The sequence below is a fragment of the Melospiza georgiana genome, chromosome 3, assembly GCF_028018845.1.
Source record: "Melospiza georgiana isolate bMelGeo1 chromosome 3, bMelGeo1.pri, whole genome shotgun sequence".
Lineage (NCBI taxonomy): Eukaryota > Metazoa > Chordata > Aves > Passeriformes > Passerellidae > Melospiza > Melospiza georgiana.
Genome location: NC_080432.1, coordinates 229,470 through 254,606, shown reverse-complemented (window position 1 = coordinate 254,606; position 25,137 = coordinate 229,470). Strand labels below are relative to the sequence as shown.

At 56.1% G+C, this 25,137-nt stretch overlaps 2 protein-coding genes across 3 annotated transcripts in view; one reads left to right on the top strand and one right to left on the bottom strand.

The window, feature by feature from the left end:
- Positions 1 to 2,409: 2,409 nt before the first annotated feature.
- On the bottom strand, positions 2,410 to 18,057 carry PPM1G (protein phosphatase, Mg2+/Mn2+ dependent 1G). The gene is made up of 10 exons (XM_058021580.1): positions 17,870 to 18,057; positions 13,616 to 13,685; positions 8,427 to 8,512; positions 8,017 to 8,149; positions 6,274 to 6,743; positions 5,718 to 5,855; positions 4,753 to 4,987; positions 3,616 to 3,745; positions 3,388 to 3,490; positions 2,410 to 3,073 (listed from the first exon to the last, which is right to left on the bottom strand). The coding sequence occupies exons 1-10, from the start codon at positions 17,987 to 17,989 to the stop codon at positions 2,879 to 2,881; spliced, it is 1,680 nt and encodes a 559-aa protein (XP_057877563.1). The 5' UTR covers positions 17,990 to 18,057; the 3' UTR covers positions 2,410 to 2,878.
- Positions 18,058 to 18,602: 545 nt separating this feature from the next.
- NRBP1 (nuclear receptor binding protein 1) overlaps positions 18,603 to 25,137 on the top strand; it is a 34,866-nt gene continuing 28,331 nt past the window's right edge. For both annotated transcript variants that reach the window (XM_058021087.1, XM_058021086.1), the window contains exons 1-2: positions 18,603 to 18,667; positions 18,842 to 19,061. In XM_058021087.1, the coding sequence (XP_057877070.1) occupies positions 18,858 to 19,061 (204 nt within the window). In that variant the 5' untranslated portion in view covers positions 18,603 to 18,667; positions 18,842 to 18,857. The remainder of the gene's footprint in view (positions 18,668 to 18,841; positions 19,062 to 25,137) is intronic.

Here is a 25,137-nt window from a genome sequence, read left to right as displayed (position 1 = left end):
GGTGAGGAAGAGGCCACCCAGGCCATGCTGGGTTATCTGTGTGGCCTCTGCCCTGCCTGTACCAGCTGATGTGCCCCAGAGCAGGCTGCAGGGTTAGGGGAGGGCAGCGCCCCCCCCAGCTCCCATCTCTGCTCTGGTCCCCTCAGGGATCCATCCTGCAGCCAGGCCAGTGTGCAGGGAGCAGCATGGGCTGCAGGGGACCTAGTGCCAGATGGGATGCATAGCCACAGGCCCTGGGATCCTTGGCACTGACTCCACTGCAGCATCCTGGGGAAAAAAAGCTGCTCCTGAATGGTTTGCTGCTCAGAGGTGGGCAGTCACAGAGTGAGTAAAGGATTTGGCTTGGCAGGGAACTTAAAGCTCATTGCTGTCCTTTGCCATGGGCAGGGACATCTTCCACTAGACCAGGTTGGTCCAGGCTTGTCCAGCCTGGCCTTGAACACTTCCAGGGATGGGGCAGCCACAGCTTCTCTGTGCCAGGGCCTCACTAGGGAAGGATTTCTTCCCAATACTCCATCTAACCCTGCTCTCTGGCAGTGGCAAGCCATTTCCCCTTGCCCGTCCCTCCATGTTTCTTGGAGCCCCTTTAGGCCCTGTGACTCTCAGCTCTCCCTGGTTCCTTCTCTGGTCCAGGCTGAACATCCCCAGCTGTCCCAGCCTGTCCCCACAGCAGGTGAGGTTTGTGGGTTGTCCCACCTGTGCAGCCTCCTCCAGCTGCTCTGGGACTCCCATGTGATGGGGCTGTGCCTTTGGCAGTGCTTGCACTACAGATCTTCCCTTTCCCAGGATGAACTCTTCAGGTCCTGGGGCTGTTGTCTTGGCTTCTGCAGTTCAGCCTGTCCCTCCCCAGCCCAGGTGCTGCCTCTCCTGGCACCTTTCACCCTTCCCTGGCAGCCCAAGCCTCAGCTCCCCACCCTGCCTGGTGGCTCTGCAGTGAATTGTCCAGCCCTGACATGCTCTGGTGTCTGCAGTGTCCAGCTGGGCCCTGCAGCCCTGTGTGAGCCCCCTGAGAGCCTCACACACCCCGGTGCTGCAGCTGGATGTGCTGCTCGGACTGTGCCCACGTTCCCGTGGACACCTCTCAGGAACACTTTTCTCCTTTGCAAAATGGGTTTGTTCTCAGCACAACTTCCACTTGCTGATGCTGGGTTTATCTCGGGGTCACTGGGAAGGGACTGCTCAGTACCTCACACTTCCTTCCTGCTATCAACATCCTGCTCAAGGCTACTCCAGATTCTGAATAAACAGAATGAACAGTCACAGGGACAAGCAGCCCTAAAGTATTAGTTATTTCTGCAGTCCCTGAGAGCCTGAGCTGAGGCAGCTTTGCTTGGTGACATTAAAACCACTTTGCCTCAATTGCCATGTGCTGTCATCCCGTTCCTGCTGCCAGGCATCCATCTCCAGAGGGTTTGGTTTTTAACTTTGTTCCTGGTCATCAAGGTTTGTGATGCAGTCTCCAGTCTCTGTGGAGTCCCCAGAATGGCTCTGATTCGTGGTGACCTCACATTAGTCACCATGATGACCATTTCCTGTGTGCTCTGTTGGTGTTTTATGGTGCTGATTTTACTCAGAACGCTCTGTGGTGTGTCCTGTGCCACAGCAAAGGCCCTCAGAGCTGCAGGTGTTTGCCTTGCCTTGCTGCAGCTGCTCAGGGCACAGGTGCAGGGGGGCTGTGCCTTCCTGGCAGCTGACCAGGAACAGAGGAGCACGGGGTCCTGGGGCTGGGCAGGGAGGTGCCCTGGTCACCTCCAGTGTGACTCTGGCTGGCACAGGTGCCCAGGAGGGTCAGACAGGAGTCCCTGAGGTCCAGGGGCGCCCCTGTGCTGCCCACAGAGCTCCTGGCTCCCTGCAATCCTGGGGCATGTGGGACAGCTCCAAGCTCCAGGCTGTGGGGGAAAGAACAAGGGTGGGAAATGCACATGAAAGGCACCAGCTGTGTGTGTGTGACAAGGAAAGAAATAATGTACCACCACAGAGTGCTCTTCTTTTCCAGTGGGCTGTGTCTGGCACACAGGGAGAGCCCACCTGTATGGCCCACACCCTTCCATCAGTGTTTCACAGCCCACGGGCTCCACTCCTGCTGGAGCAGCCACAGGTACTGACCGCCCTTGTCCGAGCTGTGCATCAGGGAGGAGCTGCCTCCCGACACACCTTGACAGAAGGTGCAGCTCTGTGGGTGCTGTGGGCAGGGGAGCTCAGGGCAGGTCTGGTGCCCCATCCCTTGAGCAGACACAGACTTTCTGCAGAGGCTCAATGTCCACTCTGTGGGACACCTCAGAAGAGCCAGCCTGGGGAAACTGAGAGCCACATCCAAAACCCTGCACTGATGCAAGACCACAGGGACAAACGTTCTCCTCCCCACCTCACCGCCCCCTCCAGGAAAGAACCAAGGACCGAGACCACACCTGTATTTTCTGGTCTTTTAGTTTGAAAAAAGTATTGATTGAAAGTGTACAACTGAACACGGCGTGGCCGCAGCACCACCGCCAGATTGTTTCACAAAAAAAACCAGAAAGGGCCTTAAATAATTGGGTGCAGATTAAAAAAACCTCAACAGTGAAAAAGTTCTTCCCTCCAAACAGAAATTCACAGGCACAGAAATGGCAACAACCACATGGAGACAATGGGGGGACATCTCCTCCTGCTCGTCGGCGCGGCGCTCCCGGGCGCGGCTCATCCCGGCTCCCTCTTTGGAATGGTTACGGATGAACAGTGGACATGCCCTCGCTAACCAGACCCGCCCACCCCCCACCAGGACACGGACAAACAAGGCCTCTGCTAAGGCTAAAAAAGGGACAAGACCTGCAGTCTTGAGTTCAGCATGGGTAAGAAACGAGAGTCTGGTGAGCACAGCCCAGTCCCCAGGCGGGCCCTGCTACTCCAGTTTGGCCTTCTTGGTGCTGTCCCCACCGTTCTCCTCTGCCGGTGCCGCTGCCTCGCCCAGTTTCCGCTTCCCGCTCTCAGCAGGCGGGTGTGTGTTGCGGGGCTTGAAGCTGATAATGATGCACGTCATGTTATCGCAGCCGGTGCCGTCCCCTGACGTGTCCGGAGCCAAGCACTGATCCAGCAGCTGGGGAGGGACAGGGCAGGTGAGGACAGAGAGCAGACACACACTGGGCCCGCTCCAGCACCTGACAGTGGCCAGGGGCTGCCAGGTCACACCTGTGCAGGAGGAGCAAACGCTGTTCCCACCAGACAAGGGACAGAGATGGGCTTGGCAGCCCCGGGTTTGTGAATGTGGGCACAAACTCCTTGGGCTGCACAGCACCCCTGGGTCAGACACTGGCTGGAGTGCCCAGGGAACCCTCTGAGGGAGTGGGAGGGCAGAGCCAGCACAGAGCAGGGATGCAGGAATGCAGGAATGTCACACTGCTCCCCCCTTACCTCTTCTACAATGGAGGAGAGTGGCCGCAGGACTCCATTCTCATCCTTCTGGGTGATCTTGGACTGGATGAAATCCACCACCTCCTGGCTGCTCATCACGTTCCTGCAGAGCAGAGGGGTCAGGAAGGCAGGCAAAGGGAGCACATGTGCCACAGTGGCCAACAGACCTTCCTCAGGCTCAGCTCTGCACGAAGGCTGGAGCAGTGATGCCCCAGAGGCCCCACTCACCAGATTCCATCACAGGCAATGACCATGAAGTCGTGGTCATCGTTTATTGTCAGCACTTTGATGTCAGGCAAGGCAGAGATCATCTGCTCCTCTGGAGGCAGGTTCTTGTTCCGCTTGTAGAAGTGATCCCCTGTGGTGGGGAGGAAGATGTCTGGGCACAGGCAGTGTGTGCCCTGCCACAGGGCATTCCCAGTGGGATCAGAGGTGCTCCCACAACCTGGCATCAGGCTGTGGGCCACCAAGCAGAGGAACCATTGCAGGTTCCAGGTGTAGGCTCTGGCAAGCCCAGGGAAGAGGGGTCATGGCCAGCTCACCTGTCTTTACTCCAAACCAAGTGTCCCTTCCCCACCTCCTGGGGCCAAGAGCACACAGCCCCTGTCACCTCTGGAGAGGCTGAGGCTGCCCCATCCCTGCAGGCCTGCAAGGCCAGCCTGGATGGGGCCTGGAACAACCTGATCTAGAGAAGGTGTCCCTGCCCATGGCTGTGGCTAGAACTGGTTGAGCTTTAAGGTCCCTGTTCCCACCCAAACCATTCCAGGGTTCATTGTATGATACAAAGCTCCCTTGAGAAAACTGGCCCTCAGCTCTGACTAGCAGTTGATCAGGAATCATCCTATGAAGGGACTTCCAGGGCCACCACAAAATAGCAGGTGGGAGTGCCAGTGTCTCCCTGGATAAACTCCTTATTTCCATCCTAGAGGTATGTTTTATATCTTTTACACTGACAGAATGATTTCAGTGGTTTGGGTCCTTCTGTACACACTCAGACAAATAAATGGGCTCAAACTGCCATGAAGGCAGGTCCCCAGGAAGCAACACACCAAGATTCCTCAATAACCCAGTAGGCAGGAAAAGTCCTGTTCCAGAGGCAGCAGTCTGGTTTTGGGACAATTTACATGAGGCAGTTTCTAACAACCCAGCTGCTGGCACAGCAGCCTGGCATGTGTCAGACGCTGCTTTCCACTGGCGTCCAACTGCTTCACGGCTGTTTTCTCCAATTAGACTAAATCTCCCATCAAACACTGAAGAGGTTTCACTATCTCATTAAATACTGTCCCGCAGCCTCAGAGGCTGGCAGTGCTGCCAGCACTGTGGCTCTGCCGAGGCCAGCCCTGCCAGCACCCCCTCCCTGCTCACCAATGGCCCTGGAGAGGTTGAGGCCGCCGTTCACCCTCCCGTCCATGGTGACCTTGCCACCAGCATTCTTTATCCTGGCCAGCTCCACCTCGTCCTCCGGCTTGTGGTCGTAGGACATGTCCACGGCCTTGCCGCCCTCAGACACGACGCAGCGCGAGTCGCCCGCGTTGGCCACGATCAGCTGCTTGCCGCGGATCAGCGCCACCACCGCCGTGGTCCCGCTGTCTGAGCCAGGCTGCAGAGAGAGCTCTGGTCACATTTATTTTTCTAGCTCCATGCCAGGTCATTGTAGACACCAGCAGCAGCTGCACAGCCCCAGCAGTGTCCCAGATCCCAGGGTAAGCAATGGAGAAGGCCCAAGGGATTGGGAAACACCAGGAGTGTGTTCACCGAGGGGCAGGCAGCACCTCCATCCCAGTCCTGTGCAGGGTGCCGGGTCAGGATTCTGTGGCGTTCCACAGGTCTGTACCCTCGGCTCTGATGTGCCAATTCCAACCTCAGCCCAGCTTGAGCACATCCTCACTTCAGGTCAGGACATTTCCCCAAAGGCAGAAATTGGCACCTTTGGAAGCCACGTCCCCTTTTGCTGAGCCCTGGGTCCCTGGCCTGCCTGCCTGCACCATCATGGGCTGAAGAGCCACAGCCCTGCCCGGTGAGGAGCTGTGCTGTGCCCTGGAGCAGAGGTGCCAGCAGAGCCCTCCTGCTCTTGCCCACGCTCCCCCTCCACAGTGCTTTCCAAGCACCTCACACCCAGCAGCAGGATCAGCCTCTGGTCTCAACCTGCCGTCCAGACCCAGGCCCATCCCTCAGCTTCTGCACAAACCCAGGCTGTCAGCAGCTCCCCCAGCCCCAGGAGAGTGCACAGGGTGTTCTGTCCCCACATGAACAGCAACAACCCCTAGCTGAGTCTCCCAAGTGCCCCTGGCTCCACGCTAAGCTGCAGAACACAAAACCAGGGTCTGCACCTCCTCTTTCCCCTCCATGCCCGGTAACAACATTTCCTCCTCTTCATCCTCATCCTCCTCTGCTTCTTCAGTGTCATCTTCATCATCTTCATTCTCTGCCTCTTCGCTGCTGTAACCGTCCTCATCCTCACTACATTCCTACAAGAAAGGAGAGACACCACAGGAGTCACACACGCCCCTTGGTGCTGTCCCCCCCGGTCCCTCCATCCTGGGGACCAATGGTCAGTCCCCCAGAGGTGTGAGGTGACCTGCCACGTGTCCCCCACACCGATGGCTACAACCAGGGCAGCTGGCACCACTACAGCAGTGGATGAAGGGATGGTGCATGCAGCAGGACCAGGGGCTATCAGCTATGGCTGTTGCAGGATGAGGGTGCGTTCTTCGGGGTTAGCTCAAAAATCCCAAACATTCCCATGGGATGGCCTCAAAGGATCAGCCTGAAACACCTGCTCCTAGGAACACACCTAGGAAGGGCCAGAGGCTCGTCTCAAGTACCACCATAAGCAATGCATTCTGCCCAGCCACAAGGCCACTCTGTTCCAGTGCTGTTTCCTACCTCACTGTCTTCCTCCTCTTCCTCAACCTCATCTGACTCATCCTCACTGTCCTCAAAAAATTTGGATTTGGTTGTGCGCTGGGGCTTTCCCGTGGAGGAGCAGGAGGGCCCGGCCTCCCCAGTGGAAGAGGTGACGGCCTCGTCACCTTTGCCTAGGTCAGGCTTCTGCAGAGCAGGGCTGTTGCCTCCAGCGCTGGCTTTGTCTGAGGTGGAGGAAATACCCGTGACTTCTTCGTCTGGCTTCCCGTTCTTCCTCTCCTTGTGGTCGGGAAGCTCCCCTGGGTCAGCCTCTCCATTCATATTTGACTCCCCATCATGCTGCTTGCCTGTCCCCTCCACAGCGCCATCCCCAGCTGCAGCTACAGACTTGGCTTTGAGGCTCTTGCTGCAGTTTTGTCCATAGCGTGTGAGAAGCTCCTCGATGGTCATTGTGGCTTCTTCGTGCAGGAGAGCAGCTTCCTCATTGTCCACTGCAAATGGAGGAGGGAGGGGACGAGGACAGAGAGGGTGAGGGAGCAGGACCCCAGCACGCTGGGTGCTGTGCTGAGCTGCCCCAGCCGAGGCTGCTGCCCAGGCTGGCTCTGAGCACACAGCCAGGCTGTGCCCTGCCACAGCTCCAGGTGAGCAGGATGGAACAGTTCTGAGCACGGCACAGCCTGCCAGAGCCCCAGAGCTGTGCTCCCTGGCCCACTGACAGCACCACAGGGCATTTGCATCAGCCATCATGGGGCTGGTGGGAGCACAGTGTGCACATCAGGTGAGTGCCCAGGGGGCACAGCCTCAGTTGCCCAAGCTCCTTGGGAGCTGCAGGGAAGCAGAGCCACCACTGCCCTGTGCAGGTCTGGTCATTAATGCTGCAGCTAGGAACAAGAGAACAGCTGAAACACCCAGGGATGCCCACCAGCTGTCATTTAGACAGCTACAACAGGTGAGAGCAGAGCTTTGGCCATCTCCCAGGTGGGACTGGACAGAGAGTGGGATGACTTTCCCCAGTGACCTTGGGCCAAACACCACTGCTCCCTACTGACATCCCCTTGCATATAGTCTGCTTTGCTATTTAATCCCAAAAGGAAAACAAATACAGATATCCCAAATGCTCCTGAAAATACAGAACAAAAAAAAAGAAAACCCAACCACCCACTTCATCCCTGTCAGCTGGAGAAACAACAAAACAACAAATCCAGCATTTCCAGACTGACATATTGTTCCAGGTGACAGGATCACCTTGCATCTGTCTCAAGGCTGGTCACAAGGTACCCAGTGGGAGCAGCACAGGATTCCACCCCAGGAAACACCTCCTGGGCTGGCAGCCACTTGCTGGTGGAACACTTGCTTCTTTGTGGGAAGAAGAACTGCTGAAAAGGCCAGGCTCTGCTTCAATCCTATCTGCACTTGGTGGCTGCCACCAGCCAGGGGGAGCTGAGCACTGCACACCACATCACTCCCCTTCCACATCTGAGGCCAGCTCAGAATTCCTGACATACCCTGGAGCCCTGCAACCCATGGAGGAGGGTCTGTAGAAAATGGGGACAGGCTGTTTTGTTATTCATAGCATCAAGCTTGGAAATGGATAAAGGTTCCCCCCTCTGCCACAGACAATGCTAAGGGGCAGTAGCTCAAGTCAGCCAAAATTTAACTGAGAAACTGGGACAGAAAACCTTGTGCCCAAGGAGGCTTGACCCTGCTGCTCTACATCCCTGTCCTGGAGCTGCAGCCTTGTCTGTGCAGTGGCATCTGACTTACCATCATCTTCATCAGCAACCTTCTCCTTCTCATCTTCATCGTCCTGCGGCCGCCCAGCCATTTGAGAGAGCTCCTTGATCACTTCCTCTGTGGTCAGCTTGGCATCAATGGCCAAGAATGCATCTTCCAGGGCCTGTGTGTGGGCAAAGACACGAGTGGGCAGCCGCCCTTCCCCACAGGATGCCATGTGTGCAATCCAGTCTCTTCAGCTTGCACACTCTAACTAACCACAGCACTGCTGCAGCCGGCAGGGACCCAGGGCTTCTGCTCCAGCAGGGACACCCAGGACCCTGCCCAGCTCCAGGAATGGAGACTCCATAACTCTCTGGAGAACCCACACCCAGTTGGGGACTGACACAGGGGCTTTCCTCTGTGCTGGCACTCAGTGCAGGGCAGACCTGGCTCCTCACCTTTTGCAATTTGCCTTCCTTGTAGGCCTTCTGGTCTTTGATGATCTCAGGGAGGTACTTGGCACAGTACAGGGCAACTTCTTCTCCTGAAAAAGAGCAGAAACTATTTAAAGAGGCTGCTCCTTCCAGACAGAAGCTGCCCTTGAGCAGCTGAATTGCTGAGGTAAATCCTGGGACAGAAGGCAGAGCTGCTCCAGACACAGCAGTGACACAGCAGCTGAGTGTGGGGATCAGGGGACACCTCCCTAGTGGGATGGGCAGATGGCCCTGGCACACACATCCAAAACACCAGGTGTGGCCAGTGCTGTGACTTCCTGAGAGGGAGCTTAGGCTGACTCTTTATGTCCAGCCTACCTGGAAATCTTTAATTGCACGTGTCAGTGGAAGCAGAAGGAAAGGGAAGCTTTTGCTCACTGTAGACTCTATTGGAGCATTACCAGTGTGCAGTGAGCACATAAAAATATTCTGTCTCTGTCACGGACATCTTTTCATAAAAATCCTTTCTTTAGGATTTTTCTCCCTTATGAGAAGCTGTGGCCACAGCAACAAAGTGTAAGCAATGGTTATCTGATGCTGAGGAATGCCACAGGTGGATCCGTGATTGGTCTCCTGTGGATGTTTGCATTTACTGACCACTCACGGCAGAGCTGCTCTCGCTCTCTGCTGAGACACAGAACTTTGTTATTCGTTTTTTTCTATTCTTAGCTTAACTAGCCTTCTGAGAACTTTCCTTGTATTTCCTTTTTAGTATAGTTATAATGTAATATGAACCTCTCAGGAGACAGGGCAGTCACTCGGTACAGGAGAGAGCACAGCAAGACAAACAGCAGCCAGAACTCTGTGCTGAGAGACAGCTCCAGGGCTCATCCTAGAGCAGCTGAGAGATTCTGAAAAGCCAGAAGCTCCCCCAGCTTGGTAAGTAATGGTGTCAGGTGTGGAATAGGGCATGGGGGGGCATTTGTTCAGATCCTGAAGGTGCTATTAAGAGAGAAGGAAGAGTAAACATTGAGGGATGATGAATTTCTGTAGTTTATCTTGAACAGGGCAAGAAAGAGTAGTGTGAGTTGTAAGAGATCACACTTCATTGAGGTTTTTACATGAGCAAAGAACAGTGCAGGACATAGGAATGTGGACGTGGCTCACACCTCACAAAGAGGAAAATTAGAGGCAGAAACTGAGAAACAAATGAAATGACTGCACAGAGAGAGGGAGAGGAGCAGGGCAAGCTGCAGGCAGGCGGAGGGCCCCAGTGCAGGGTCCAGGAACATCCTGAGGCTGTGCTGGACCAACCATTCCCTGTGACAGTGCAAAGAAGCAGCAGGGTGGATGGCAGGACACAGCAAGGCAGAGCCTGCCTGCACCTGGGCCTTTCCTGCAGGTGCCACCAGAGCCTGTGGGCTCCTCTCCTTTGGGCTACAGGGGGTTTTTCACAGGATGGACCAGCCACACAGCTCCTGATCTCCCTGCTGCACATTCCCACCTCCTGCCCTTCTCTGAGCCCAGCAGGGACGGCATGGGCAGCTGGGCATTGGGAGGAGCTGTGCAGGCAGGAGCAAGGCTCTGTGGGGGAATGGGGAGCAAGGGAATGAGAGGAAAGCAGCAACCAGCCATCAGTTCAGCACAAAGGGAACACAGTGGGAAGCAGAGAAGTGGGGAGACTTGGGAGAAAGACAGACAAGGGACTTTGCCAATGCACCTGCAGAGAAGGGATCAAGTGGCCATTGACAGAGAACAGAAACAGCCCAGTGGCTGCTGCTACCCAGTGCTGCAAAGCATTCCATGGTGCAGGGAACAGAGAGACTGGCTCTGACCTGGGGACACTGGAGAGCACCTCTGACAAGGGGAATGGCTCCACATTGACAGAGGGCAGTGCTAGATGGGATACTAGGCAGAAAATCTTGCCTGTGAGGGTTGTAAGGCCGTGGCCATTCCTTGTTTTCTCCAAAAACACCGCTTGGAGGGAGGTGAAAAAATGTTAGTTGTCTCCATGAGATGGAAGCTGAAGGACAGTGATGTCCTCAGTGCAGAGCCCAGGTGCCAGCTGAGGCTCAAGGTCAGTGTTTGAATAACAGATCGCGAATAACAGAAAACAATGGTAACTTGGTCAAACACCACTAATCACTGCAGGGCCCAGCAAAGAGCAGGAACCAGGCAGCCTGTGACCGGCAGAGCACAGAACAGAGTGTGGTGTGGGTCAGGTAAAGTGATCTTGGGAACATGGAACCAGCATGGTGACCTGCAGCTGCTGACAGACACAAACCCCTCTGGCCCTTGGGAACACCAAACCAGCACAGAGACCTGCAGCTGCTGACAGACACAAACCCCTGTGGCCCTTGGGAACATGGAACCAGCACAGAGACCTGCAGCTGCTGACAGACACAAACCCCTTTGGCTCTGGGGATCATGGAACCAGCACAGAGACCTGCAGCTGCTCAGAGACACAAACCCCTCTGGCCCTTGGGAACACCAAACCAGCACAGAGACCTGCAGCTGCTGACAGACACAAACCCCTCTGGCCCTTGGGAACACCAAACCAGCACAGAGACCTGCAGCTGCTGACAGACACAAACCCCTGTGGCCCTTGGGAACATGGAACCAGCACAGAGACCTGCAGCTGCTGACAGACACAAACCCCTGTGGCCCTTGGGAACATGGAACCAGCACAGAGACCTGCAGCTGCTGACAGACACAAACCCCTTTGGCTCTGGGGATCATGGAACCAGCACAGAGACCTGCAGCTGCTGACAGACACAAACCCCTCTGGCTCTGGGGAACATGGAACCAGCACAGAGACCTGCAGCTGCTGACAGACACAAACCCCTTTGGCTCTGGGGATCATGGAACCAGCACAGAGACCTGCAGCTGCTCACAGACACAAACCCCTCTGGCCCTTGGGAACACCAAACCAGCACAGTGACCTGCAGCTGCTGACAGACACAAACCCCTGTGGCCCTTGGGAACATGGAACCAGCACAGAGACCTGCAGCTGCTGACAGACACAACACTGCCTGCCTCCCACCCAAGGAGCACAGTGCCCAAATATCACCCTCCACAATCTGGGGGCAGGGAGGCCAGAGCACATCAAAAATGAGCTGGGGAAGGCAAAAAACCTGCCCAGCAGCATTTTTCAAAGCCTTGTCCACAAGAGGGGAACATGAGAGAAAAACTGATCAATCAAATGGAAAATGCTAATATGTAAAAAAAACCCCAAACTCACTCTTTTTCAAATAAGACAGTAATAAAAACTTTTCCCAACCTATCTGGAGCAGGAAGCTCACTGGAATGTTCCAGGCTGAGAGATGAGCAAGGTATAAGAGAAGCTAAATTCAGTTTCTGTACTGCCAGCTAATAAAGCTTAGCAAGTTCCCACCCAAAACCCTACTCTTACATGGGACAGACCTGAGAAATTGCTTCAAACTTAAGAACTAATGCATCAATAAAATCACACAATAGTAGGGGGTGGGCAAAAGCTGCTCTTCTAATTCAGATTCAACTGTATCCATGACATAGTTGAATCTATATACATCTATCTATGAATATAATGAATCTATCTACATATATCTATCCATGTCCTTCCTGATACAGCTTGTCCAGGGAGAGATGTAGAGATTCAATCACTAGAAATCTAAAATATGAGTTAGAAACTCATGCCAGTGCTTTGCCATCCCATGGCTATCTCAGATCTTCCCTACTGTATTTAAGAACCCCAAACACAATAGTTAATGTCCTGTACTAGCAGGAATGTCACGAGTGTGCAAAGCCTCTGTAAAACCCAGCACATGGCGTAAGACCTTGGCAGCTGAGAAACCAACACTGAGCTCAGAGGAGAGCAGATGGTTTCATACTCCTCATTCTTGACCCATCTCTGGCAGATGCTCCTTGTCTTTAGTTCTGCCTGACACACACACACCGTTTCTGAGGTGGGTGGCTCCTGATCCCTACAACCCATTGTCACTCCCTGCCTCTCAGCACAACTCATCATCCCCAGGCCCTCAGAGAGACCCTTCAGGACACCAGTGACTGCTCCACAAGCGTCTCTGCACACTCTAAGGCGAAGTTCAGGAAAAAAGTAATTTCAGGATATGAAATACACTCTTCAGAGTGGGATGACCTCTTTGGAAGAGCTGTTTGCTACATCCCAGCAGTGACAGTCACAAACTGGACACTGCCACAGAGCCAATGAACAGGAGGAAACAGGCAGCTCAGTTCTGCACACAGATTTCCAAAGAGCCTTCAAATAAACCATCAAACATTTTCCAAACTAAGCTGCCACAAGAAAAGCAGGGAGGATAGATAGGAGCAGTTTTCACAATGGGGGATGGCCACTGGGAGAGCTCCTTGGAAAGCTATGGTGTTCAACATCTACATAAACTAGCAGGAAAAGAGGTCAGGAAACCATGATGGATCACTCAGGATGATCAAAATTAAAATAAGTTGCAAGATTTAACAGCAGCATCTTGAGCTGCTTGACATTATACTGGCAGAGCAAATTCTGTAATAATATTAGCAATAATATTTAATACCAATATTCAGTCATACAAGCAGAGAGAAGCTTTGGACTCCTCTTGACTGGAAAAAAAAAAAGATATGGAGTTCAAAAGCAAAAGTATTCAGTCATTCCTTGTGTCATGGATAGTGCAGTGAAATTATCAGGTAGCAGATTTAACCATATCTTTTTCAAATAATGATTCTATGCAAAATGCACAGTGTAAACAATCATCAAACACAGAAACCTTCTCAAAATGCAATCAGACAAATTTGTGAAGAGTTAGCTCATCCAGAAGACTCCACCATGTCTCCAGGATGGAATGGCTGCAATCTCCAGTTTAAGGAACCCTTACAGGAATGGATCTGACTGTTTTGATTTTCACTCTTTCCTTGGGCATCCACTAGAACACACTGCCTAGAGTCAATCTCAGGTGATTTTTCTTACCACTTTTTCTTCTGTGACTCTCCTGCCCAGCTTATCCACAATAGAACCAGCCATTCTCAAAAGGTATAAAGATGGAATACAAATCTGATTTCAATTTCAGATCAAACCCTTCCTCCCAGGACCCCTAAGAGTTCAGAACCTCTGCTGATGGTATCCATGGAAGAAGACACTTCCATTGAGGAGCAGAATTCCCAACAACAATTGGATGTCCCAGGGGGTCCCACAGAAGGACAGACAGACAGAGTGGTGCAGTTACCTCCGTGTCCATCGTAGACAGAGAACATGGCTGTCTCACTGTCCAGCTCAGGAATGCAGTTGTGGGCATCCTGAAAGAGAGAGCAAGGGGATTGCGTTAGACCCACAGGAAATCATACAACACAGATTTGTTTGGGTTGGAAAGGCCCTCTGAGCCCAACCATTGCTCCAGCACTGCCAACCCAAAGTGCCACATCCACACTGCTTTTAAACCCCTCTAGGGATGGGGACTCCATCCCTGCCCTGGCCAGCCTGTGCCAGGGCTGGACAAACCTCTCCATGAAGGAATTGCTCACAGCAGCCAACCTGAAAGTGCCCTGGCACAGCTTGAGACTGCTTCCTCTTCTCCTGTCCATGATCCCCACCTGGCTGCACCCTCCCATCACAGCTGCAGAGAGTGGGAAGGTCCCCCTGATCCTCCTTTCCTCCAGGCTGAACCTTCCCCAGCTCCCTCAGCCCCATGCTCCAAACCTTCCCCAGCTCCATTCCCATCTCTGGGCAAAGCTCAAGGCTCAACACCCCCCCGGGCCATGGACAGAGCACAGCCCTTCTCTCCACAAGGGCTCTGTGGAGCAGCCAGCTTTGAGGGAGGCACCCCTGTGATCTTTACAGCCTGAACCCTTTCCCCTATGGGCAGGCAAACCCACCTAGGCTATTGGCTACTGCAATGCAGAGCCTGGAACAGATGGCCAGGCTGAACCTCCTCCCAGCCCTTCCCCTGCCCAGCTGACCCCAGACATTCCTCCACTCCCTCCCCACCTGGCACATCCCGCACTCCTGGTCAGGGAAGACACGGATCCTGTAATATGTTCAACAGTGTGATCTCTTCTGTGCTTCATCACCCTCAATGTGCTCCAATTGCCCCAAAACACTGGGCTTGCACCGAGACACCAGTCTGAAATATCTGGACATGTCCATGCTGCCAGAAATATTCCAAAATTTACACACACACACACACACACACAGAGAGAACTAGATCACAGCCCAGCAACCAGCGAGCTCTACTGCTTTTTTAGGTATGACTCCTTGGACAAGGTCTCCTGACTCCCCAGAGTTGCAGTTTTCTGTAAAAAGAGAACTTTTTTCCTTGCTCAGGAAACAGGAACAGTGAGGTTCTGGGTTTGTGCAGCACTCTTTGCAATGGAGCTTCTGAACAGGCCAGTGACCACCTGAGCTCAAAATGAGCAATGACTGAACAGCAATGCAGGAAATGTCCCCAACCCTCACTGGAGAGCAAATGGAAACAGAGACAAACCAAGCAGCAGCATTTCAGTGCTCACTTTCCCGAGCACTCACAGAAGCCACTGAGACAGACAGTGACCCCCAACACAATAACTGGGATAAGCCCCAGGTGACCAAACAGCAGTGTAATTAAAGAGATGCAAATGCTGCTGCTGCAGAGGAAACCCAGCACTGGCACCAAAACCAGACCGTGCTGCCCCTGCTGAGCCCCTGGGGCCTGTCCTGATGTGTTCCCTCAGCAGCGCCACCGAGGGCACACGGGCAGGGCTGGCACATGGGCAGGGCTGGCACACGGGCAGGGCTCGGGTCACAGAGCCCCGCTCCCGGCACTGCGGGCCCTGCCCGGGGGCACAGCCAGGTCTCCTGGCACTGCCAAGGCCACCAGCAGGGCTCTGAAGGCTCCAGGCGCTGCCCAGGGAGCTGCAGGCACTGACTGCCCTCTCGCTGTCACCTCGTGTGCTGGAAGAGCTCTCAGAGGCTCCAAAGGCAGCTCCCGCACCCTGGGATCCCCCACTCTCCCCACCCGCCTGAGTGGTTACTGTGACGCTGGTGAAAAACTGAAACATCAAACACCCAATTCAGCTGAAATGAGCAAGCAAATTAATAAATTAACCTGAGCGCTCATTTAACAAATCTCCACGTTTTGAACCAAACTCTGTCAGTTTTTGCCCTGAGCCTGGGACAGGAGTGAAGCTGCAAACTGGGGCCGCTGGTGCCTCACTGGGGGTGCAGGCAAAGCAGGGGCAGAGTTTGGAGAAGCCCCAGCCAAGCACACCCTGTGCCTCCCTCTGTATCCCAGAGCACTCCTCTGCACCATAAACCTCACTTCAGCCCTTTTCTCTGTTGCACCTAGTACCTATTACCATTTGTTTGTGTATCCTTATCCTTGGGGTCCCTCACTGCCCCAAACATTTCCTCAGTCCCAAAGGAACCTCTCTGGACTCAGCTAGAGTGTTTCCTCAGAGCCCTGTGCACCCACCTCACTCAAGGCTCCAAAAACCCAAGGACAAGGTGACAAAAAGCTCCTTCACACCCAAACACCTGTGTCTCACCAGGTGCACACTGACTGGCCTCATCAAGACACACAGAACCACAGCAATGAGCACAAACACCAGCTCAGGGCTTTCTCCAAGCCTGGTAAAGAGCAAAACGGAACAGGAAGAGAATGACAAAACAAAACAAGGTAAGACAGAGTGCTGGAATGCAAGAAAACTGGCTGTTCACCTGTGTGTACAACACACATTTCTCTCCCAGAAATTCCCATTTCTCTCAGGCTCAGAAGCAAACGGCAGCACGTCCAGCTCCGGCCATCTGCTCCCTTCTTGGGATAACTCAACTAAACCACATCCACAGTGATGGCCTCAGAGCTGCCTGTGCCAGCAGGGAGAGCCCAGAGGTGCTGGGGAGTGCAGAACCCCCCTGCAGCTGGGGCCGTGCCCAGGCTCTGCTCAGGGACCAGGGACAGCCCTGGGGAGGGAGGGCAGAGCCCTGGCCCAGCTGGGGGAGGCCAGGGTGACCACACCATAAACCAGGGTCAGTCTGCCCCCCTCGTCCCAGCCTGGCCCCCCGAGACCACCCAGCTCTGAGCACAGGGGTGCTGGGTCCCCATCACACCCCAGCTCTGAGCACAGGGGTGCTGGGTCCCCCCTGACACCCCAGCTCTGAGCACAGGGGTGCTGGGTCCCCAGCACACCCCAGCTCTGAGCACAGGGGTGCTGGGTCCATCACACCCCAGCTCTGAGCACAGGGGTGCTGGGTCCCCATCACACCCCAGCTCTGAGCACAGGGGTGCTGGGTCCCCCCTGACACCCCAGCTCTGAGCACAGGGGTGCTGGGTCCCCATCACACCCCAGCTCTGAGCACAGGGGTGCTGGGTCCCTGGGACACCCCAGCTCTGAGCACAGGGGTGTTTGGTCCCCCAGCTCTGTGAACAGGCATGCCAGAGCTGCTCACACACACATATTAACACCTTGGAGGTCACACTCAGTGCCCCAGCAATGTCCCTGTGCCACTGGACACACTCAGACCCTCCCAGCCAGCCCCACACACACCCTCTGAGGCAATCTCAGGAGCACAGGCACCTGAGTGTGCATCTCAGCACCAGTTCTGCATCTTCTACCCAAAAACCAGAGCCCAGGGCTGCACACACAGAGGAAGGAGCACCTCTGGTCACGGATTTGTCACCTGTGTGGCTGCTCTGGCACTCCAAGAGGCAGAGAAGTGTCTGACCAAATGGCTTATGGACCTAGATCAGCAAAAATTCAATGTCTGACAGTCTGAATGGGACATCCTCTCTAAACCAGTCACAGGGCTAGGAAGCAAACACAGAGATGCCCCTGGGGTGGCTGCAGGGATTAATCCTTACTGAACTCAGCTGTGAGCTGGCTGCCCCAAAGGGAAAACAAAGCAGCACATTACTGGTACTCACAGAGTGCAGGGCCAGCAGCCCCACACTGCCCTCGCAACAGCCAAGAGCAGTTCCTGCAGCCTCCTGCACTGGGGAATGCAGGCAAGCACCTGGAACCTCAGCCAGATGTGGGTCTGGGGCAGCTCCTCTGCCCACAACGAGCCCGGCAAAGCCAGGAGACTGAGAGCAGCCATGAGAATCCTACCTACAGATTTCCCTATAAAAAAATAAAAGCAGGGAGGAAGCACAGCAAGGTTTCATTTCAGGGGACAAAACCCGGCATTTCCCCTGAGAATTTCCCACTGCTTTCACTCAATCGCTCCCTCCCTTCGCTTTTTACCCCGCATTCCTCATTTCTCGCAGGGATTCACCCGCCGCACGTGTCCCGCAGCACTCGGGGGACTCTCCGGGCAGGAGCCGGGACACGCGGCCGCCGTGCGGGATTCGGGAAGGGCAGGGGCGGCCCCGGGAGCGCCGAAGTGCCCCCGCCGGCCCCGTGAGGGAGGCACGGCGTGACCGAGAGCCCCGGACCGGGCGCCGGTGGGGGCAGGAGCCCGAGGAGCGCCGGGCGCGGACGCCGCCGCCCCGGCAGCCTCACCCCCTCACCTCCATGGAGACGCGCCATCCCTGCATGGCGCTGAACCCGAAGTGCAGCGGGCGCGGCCCGAGCCCGGCGCCGTCCCCGGAGCTCTTCACCGTGTTGGGCTGCGACAAGTAGGCGCCCATTGCGGCCGCGGCGGCCTCGGTCGGCGGCGACCGGACCGGACCGGGGGGCGCGGGCGGACTGCGGAGGCGGCGGGACCTCGCACCGGCGGGCGGCGACCGGAAGTCGCGCGGCCGGAAGCTCGGCGGCCGGAAGCGCCGACCATAGAGGCGCGGCTAGAGCGGCACCGCGGCCCGCTCCGCCCCGGGACTACCTACACGGCCCGCAGGCGGCTTCGGCCTGCCCTGAGGCTCCTCCGGGGGAACAGTTCACTCGGGACCGGCGCTGCCGCCGCCAGCCGGTGCCGCGGGCGGCCGCTCGCACAGATAAAACCGCGCAGACTCACAACTAGCAGAATAATTGCCCAGCCCCTCTATATGAAAGGCCTTTGCGCACACAGCGCCTTATATAGGCTGAGTCACGCCCACCGGCCAATCAGCGACCTGAGGGCCCGCTCTCGCTATCTCATTGGCTGTTTCCCGGGGCTGCCCCGTCCCATTCACGATCCTTCACGGCCCTTCGCGCAGGGCGCCCCCTGTCGTGACGCAGCGCGGGGCCCCGCCCGCCGGCCATTGGCGGGTGCTGACGCGCCGCTCGCGGCGCTGATTGGCTGCGGCGGAGGCCCCACCCCGCTCGGCGCGTTACGCAGCGCGGCGGTTGCGGCGGGGCCGTGCTCGGGACCGGGAGGCGCTGCGGGCCCGGTAAGTGCGCGGCTCCCACCCCTCGGCCCCCGCCTCGCCCCGGGACCGGCCGGGTCGGCCGCTGCTGGCAGGCCCGGGGCGCGGCCCCGGCTGATAGGCCCGGCGGGCGCGGCCCGGTCCGGCCCGGTGGGCCCGGCCCGGCCCGGCGCCTCACGGAGCGCGGCTCTCCCGCAGGGTGTGCGACCGCAGCATGTCGGAGGGCGAGTCCAAGCAGGTGCCCAGCAGCGGCTCCGACCCCAAGCCGGAGCCCGCCTCGTCTGGCCCGGGGATGACCTCGGTGTCTGCGCCGGTGACTTCCGCGGCGCCCCCAGAGGAGGAGGAGGAGGAGAGCGAGGACGAGTCCGAGATCCTGGAGGAGTCGCCGTGCGGCCGCTGGCAGAAGCGGCGCGAGGAGGTCAGTGCCGGCAGCCGGTTCCCGGAGCTGCGGGCAGCCCGGGCGGGGCCCGGCGGGCGCTCCCCCCGATCCCCGGTCCTCCTGCCGCCTGTTCCCGGACAGCCCGGCCCCGCAGCGGGCCCGCCGCGCTCCCGGGAGGCGGGGAGAGGATGCGGGGCCCAGCTCCTGCCGTTCCTCGGCCCGGAGCGTGCGGCTGGAGCGCGGCCAGGGATGCGTGCCCTGCCGCAGGCCGCTGTCACGGCCAGTTGCTGGGCGCGGGGAGTGGCTCCGGCCCTCCCGGTGCAAGATTCTCCGATGTGTCTCTCCGGGAGCGGCGAGGAGCGGTGGCTGGACAGCTCTGGGTGTTCTCTGGGGAGTGGGTGTACCTGCTGCCGGTTCTCGAGCCGGCTCCTTGGCTTTGAGAGCTGGCTTTGCTGTGTGGTCTGCAGCCAGGATGCCGCACAGTGAGCTCTCACAGCCTCGTTCCTCGGCCTGTGCTGCCCTGCCCGCCCCGGTGCGTGTGCTGGCAGCGTGCTGTGTCAGGGCACAGGGAGATCACATCGTGGTGTTTGGGACCTCTCCTGTTTTCCTTCCTGGGGGCTGTCTGTACGGACTGGTTCTGCTCTGTGCTGGCACGGTGCCTCTCCCTGGCTGGGCAGGCTGTGCAGCCCTGGCAGGTGCTGACAGCCACACAACCAAGTGCTGATGGGGCTTTTCTCAGCCGGCTCGGGCTGAGCACAGGCGTTTGTCTGCTTTGTCCAGCACTGCGAAAAGGGCAGCACGAACCCCGGGGGTGGTGAGAGAGGCGTTTGTTCTGATGTAAATTTGGAGGTCAGAGTAAGGTCAGGGATTCCCTGCAGTTCTTCACCTTTGCTTGCTGAGGGCTGTCATGGTTTGGTTTAACGTGAGCCAAACGCTGGCTTGGTGTGCTCAGGATGTGCCTGTTCTGGTGTGGCTCTGCAGATTGGTTACAAATGTAGCTTTAACAGGAAAAAAAAGTTTCCTTTTTCTATTTTTTAGAGAAGTGTGAATGTCTGGCTGTGTCCTTCACAGTATATTCCATACCTGAAGTGCTTTATCTCTTGCTTTGCACTGAAGGGGCACGTGCTGGAGAACAAAGCTGGCTTGTTTGTGTTGTCTTTTCAATGTGTTTTATTTAGTACTGATCATTTTGACGCAAAGAGACACAGGGTTTTCTGTGCTCTCCTACACATCAAGTAACATCTGGGAGGCTCTAGTGTTTTCTTTGGTTTTCAGTAGGCCCTCAGCAGGCAAATGAAATTCATTGACATTTCGGCGTGGCTAAATGATTGTCTTACGGCTTCAGGTTGCCACTGTGGAGGCCAGAGCTCTGCTGTACCCCCAGAGGCTGAGGAGTGGGTGTCAGGGCTGCAGAACTCATCATTGTTGGGTGATCTGGGTGGGCTCGGGGCTGCTGCTGCTGCCGGAGCCTTCACTCAGCTCAGACTGGGAGCAGCCTCAGCTGCAGCTGACCCTGCATTGAAATCCTGCTGCGAATTTGTGTCTCAGTCAGCCCCCAGCTTGTGGAGAGGCTTTTGTTGCCTGGGCTGCATGACAGCAGACTCTCTTTGCTGTCACAATCATCGGGCTGCTGTGCTCTCTGGAGCAAACTGTGGCACTGCAGCTGTCCTGACCTGGGGTTTATTTGGTGTAGCAGCTTTGCTGCCTGTCCCAGAGCAGAGTGCCCTTGTTCCCCTGTCCACACTGGTTATTCCTGTCTGTGCAGTGTGCTGACAGGCTCTTACTCACTGGCGCTCTCAGGGAGATGGTGTCACTGTGGAAAAAGCGTTTGCCGACCTTTTCCCGGTGATGCAATCCCGATCTTTTATTGTGGCAGTGTCTGCTGGATGTGGGATGAGCTGGCACCGTGGAAACAATGAGACATGATAATCTGGAGAGGAATGGGTGCACACACAGCATTGAGACAGCGTGTTCTCCCTCTGCTCTGGTACTTCCTATGTGTGACATCCTTTCCTGCTTGCTCCGAGTGCCGTGTTCCGGCTATAGGTTTTGAAATGTAATGGCCTCACCTTTATATTTATTTATTTTTTTAAAGATAGTTTTACCATCCATGAGCGATGCGATGCGCTCGCTGCAGCAGAGGTGGAGCTGTGCAGACAGTGCAGGGAGGGGCAGACTGGCTGTGCGCCGGGGCTGTCGGTGCCAGCTTACTGGAACGCGCAGCGCTGGGCGGGACGGTGCCCGCGCCGCCGGTCCCGGCACGGGCTGCCGCTCCCGGTTCGGGGCAAGCGGCCTCGGGCCCCCGCTAGCGCCCGCGGCCCGTCCGGAACCGGGACCGGCACCGGGATTGGGACCGGTACCGGGATCGGGGCCGGTCCCGGGGCACCGCGGGGCGGGGCCGGGGGCCAGGGCGGGGCCGGCGGGTCGGCTTCGCCAGCCAATGGCAGGCGGCGCGGAGCCTTACATCACCGCCGGCCGCTTCCATTGGCTGCGGCTCGCTCTGGCCACGCCCCGAGGCGGCCACACCCTCGGGGCTGCGCCGGGCTCGGGGAGGGGAGCGGGACCGAGCGGAGCCGAACCGAACCGTGCCCGCTAACGGAAACACACAAGGGGGAATGCTGCGGGGAGCGGGACCGAGCGGGACCGAACCGTGCCCGCTAACGGAAACACACAAGGGGAAATGCTGCGGGGAACGGGACCGAGCGGGACCGAACCGTGCCCGCTAACGGAAACACACAAGGGGAAATGCTGCGGGGAACGGGGCTGAGCGGGGCAGGAGCGGATGGAGCGCAGCCCTGCAGAAAGGAACCACAGGGATCGGTCCTGGGTGGCAGCAGCTCGGCTGGAGCGAGCACGTTCCCTGGCATCGAGAGGGCGAACCTCGTGGGACGGCATGGAACCCCATCCTGGGGCTGTTGCACATGGCAGAGCCAGGTGTTGATGAGAGGGGATGCTCCCTGTATAGATCTTCTCCCCGGGATCCAGGGCAGGACCAGGGAACAGCTCCAAGCTTTCATCTGGGAGGCTCAGGCTGGGCAAGAGGGAGCATTTCCTTACGAGGGGGTCACACCTGCCCTAGGCTTGTCCGTGGTCAGGGCATTTGGACAATGCCCAACATGCTGTGACATGGGCCAGCCCTGATTGGGTTCAACAGTGGAACCAGGAAATCTGTGGAGGTCCCTTCCAGCTGGCTATTCTGTATTCTATTCCTGCTTAAATTTCAGATATAAAAAAGGATTGAGTGTTGAGTTCATTGATTGTAATTCTTCCTATAAACAGGGAGCTCTGTAGTGCAAAGAGTGTAATTCCCATGAAAGTTCAGAGTAGTTTTAATAAAATCAAATGCTTCTGTGACATTTTTAATTAGAAACCCTTTTTAACAAGATAGAAAAAGCTTGTGTTCCCCACATTCCATTTTTTGTGGAACATGGGGAAGCACCCGTGGTTCCTGCAGTGTTGTGGACTGTGCTGCTTTCCTCCCAGAGCTGAATCTGGCTCTGGGATGGTGCCACATCCCTGGTTTCTCTCCCGACCAGCGCACGGGTGAGGCTTTACAGAGTGTCTTGTGCCGTGGCTGGAGCACAGGGCAGGCCCCACAGCGTGAGGGCAGGGTGGTCACAGGGCTGGTGGGGTCTCCAGCCTGTGCTCACCTGGCTCTCTTGTGCTTGCTGGCCCTGAAAACCTCTGTTCGTGCTGCCCTGCTGTGCCAGGACATTTCCATTTCCATTTCCTCCTTGCAGTCCGCATGATCATAGCTTGCTTTTCTTGGGTTGTCCGAGTATCTCGAGAATCATCTGCTGTGCCTCCTAGGAGTAGAAACTCCCTAATGGAGCAGGCGTGCAGCACCACGTTGGCAGGTCAGGTTTAGCCTCCTGGCACAGAGCTGGGTGCCTGCTGTCCCTGCTGGCACTCCGTGGGTGACACAGGGCTGCAGGAAGAGCTGGGCACCGCTGCAGCACAGCCTTCATTTCCAGCCCAGCGTTAATGGTGTTGGGCTTGGCAAGCTCGTGTGAGTGGGAGAGGCTCGGCCTCTCCTCGATGGCCCTGTCCTTGGGTTTGCTGTGTGTCAGGGCTGCCTCTCGAGCAAGTTTCTGTCTGTACGTGTTCTGGGGAGGAGAGCGCCGTGTGACTGTGTGAGCCAAGGCTTTAGGAGAAGTACTTTGTTGGCATCTTTGTGGTGTGCTTTGGAGAGAAGGAGTCCGTGCCACGTGTGTGTGGGCACAAGCAGGTCCCCTTTTGGGGTGTGTGGCTGTGTCTGCCAGGGTGAGGAGGGCAGAGCCTGGGCCTGGCTGTTCTGGGGGCTCCTCACAGAGGAGGCACAGCCTGCTCAGGGTGGTGCTGCTCTCATCCAGTGCTGTTGCTCTCCTCAGCCTGGCGCTTGGAGCAGAAGAGGCAGAAAATGGGAGACTGAGCACTGATCTGTGCTTAAATACCTTTGCGTTTTCCCAGAGAATGTGCCAGGCTGCTCGGGCAGCGGGAGAGCACTGGGTGTGACGGTGTTCACAGGGGTTCTTGGATGAGGGGAGAGACGAGAATGTTGACTCCATGTTTCAGAAGGCTGATTTATTATTTTATGATATATATTATATTAAGACTATACTGAAAGAATAGCAGAAAAGGTTTCACCAGAAGGCTAGCTAAGCTAAGAATAGCATTAGCAAGAATCATAACAAAGCTTCTGTCTCGGACAGAGAGTCTGAGCCAGCTGGCTGTGATTGGCCATTAATTACAAACAAACCAGCGTGGGCCAATCACAGATGCACCTGTTGCACTCCACAGCAGCAGATAACCATTATTTACCTTTTGTTCCTGAGGCCTCTCAGCTTCTCAGGAGGAAAAATCCCAAAGAAGAGATTTTTCATGAAAAGATGTCTGCAGTTCTTGCAGCCCTGCTTGTGTCCTGCCCATCCTCTGGAAACTTGTCCTGTGCTGTCCTGCACAGGGTTTGGGCAGCTGTCCCACGGCCTCTGGAGTGTTGAGGGGGTTTTTGGGCTGGCTGAAGGGACGTTTCAGTTCCTGGTAGCCAAGGATGACCTTGTGGCTGATTGTTGCTCTGTGGCTCGTGTGTTACTCACTCAGTGCTGGATCAGCAGCTGGACTTTCCCCTGCTGCACTCTCCGTGTTCTGCCCCACTTCAGTGACTGCTGAGATCGAGATGTTCCTCTCTGCCTCGTGTCAGTGGGGCTGTGCATGCAGTGGTTGCCACGTTGAGTAATTCTTGTTTTCTGTGTGGGGTTTTTCACCGTGGGATGGAAGCTGCAGCCCTGCACAGCTTCCCTTAGGGTGGCGTGCAGACTGTGACAGCGTGATGGGCTGAGATCCCTGTGGGCCTGGCTGCCAGCTCAGGAGCAGAGCTGGAGACACTGTGCACCTGTGCACGAGACTCCAGTCCTGCTGTTCTTCAGTGGATGCTGCAAGTTAAAAAAATTCATTTAGGCAGCACACTGCTGTGAGTTTGGTTCTCTTTTTTCTGTGGAAGACCTGTCTGTCGTTTGGATTGTGATGGGCTGAGATCCCTGTGGGCCTGGCTGCCAGCTCAGGAGCAGAGCTCAGGGAGCAAAGTTTGAGACACTGTGCACCTGTGCACGTGAATCCAGTCTTGCTGTTCTTCAGTGGATGCTGGAAGTTAAAAAAATTCATTTAGGCAGCACACTGCTGTGAGTTTGGTTCTCTTTTTTCTATGGAAGACCTGTCTGTCGTTTGGATTGGCACTCCTCAGCTGCTGATGGCTGGATGTTACAGCTGGATTTCAGGCTTACAGATGCTCTCAATCTATGCTGAAACTATGTTAAGAACCATGTTAAGAAAAGAGCTGTGACTGATGAGGACCTGAGCTCAGAGAGACAGGAACCGAAACACTGGGTCTGCTGCATCTTTATCTCTTTGTTGTCTTCTCACTTCCAGGGGGAGTCTCAGTTGCTTGAATAATTTTTCATTTGAAGGCAGTTGGTGACTTTTGTACCCCTGGATTTCTTCAAGGGGACAGAGTGCAGGATTCTTGGAGAAAAAATGCTAACATACTGAGTGTTTGGATTGTGGGATGCTGGAGCCTGATTTTCTCAGCCTCTGTTGTGACTGGAAGGAAACTTGCTGAGGCAGTAAAAGATAAGCACCA

What these genes read in the sequence shown, in the direction of transcription:
- PPM1G (XM_058021580.1), bottom strand. Translation starts at nt 17,989, where the DNA reads ATGGGCGCCTACTTGTCGCAGCCCAACACGGTGAAGAGCTCCGGGGAC. An exon ending in AAGAGGAGGAAGACAGTGAG is followed by an intron (nt 5,856 to 6,273) that starts GTAGGAAACAGC and finishes CCTTTCTTGTAG; the next exon opens with GAATGTAGTGAGGATGAGGA. An exon ending in CAACCTCTCCAGGGCCATTG is followed by an intron (nt 3,746 to 4,752) that starts GTGAGCAGGGAG and finishes TCCCCACCACAG; the next exon opens with GGGATCACTTCTACAAGCGG.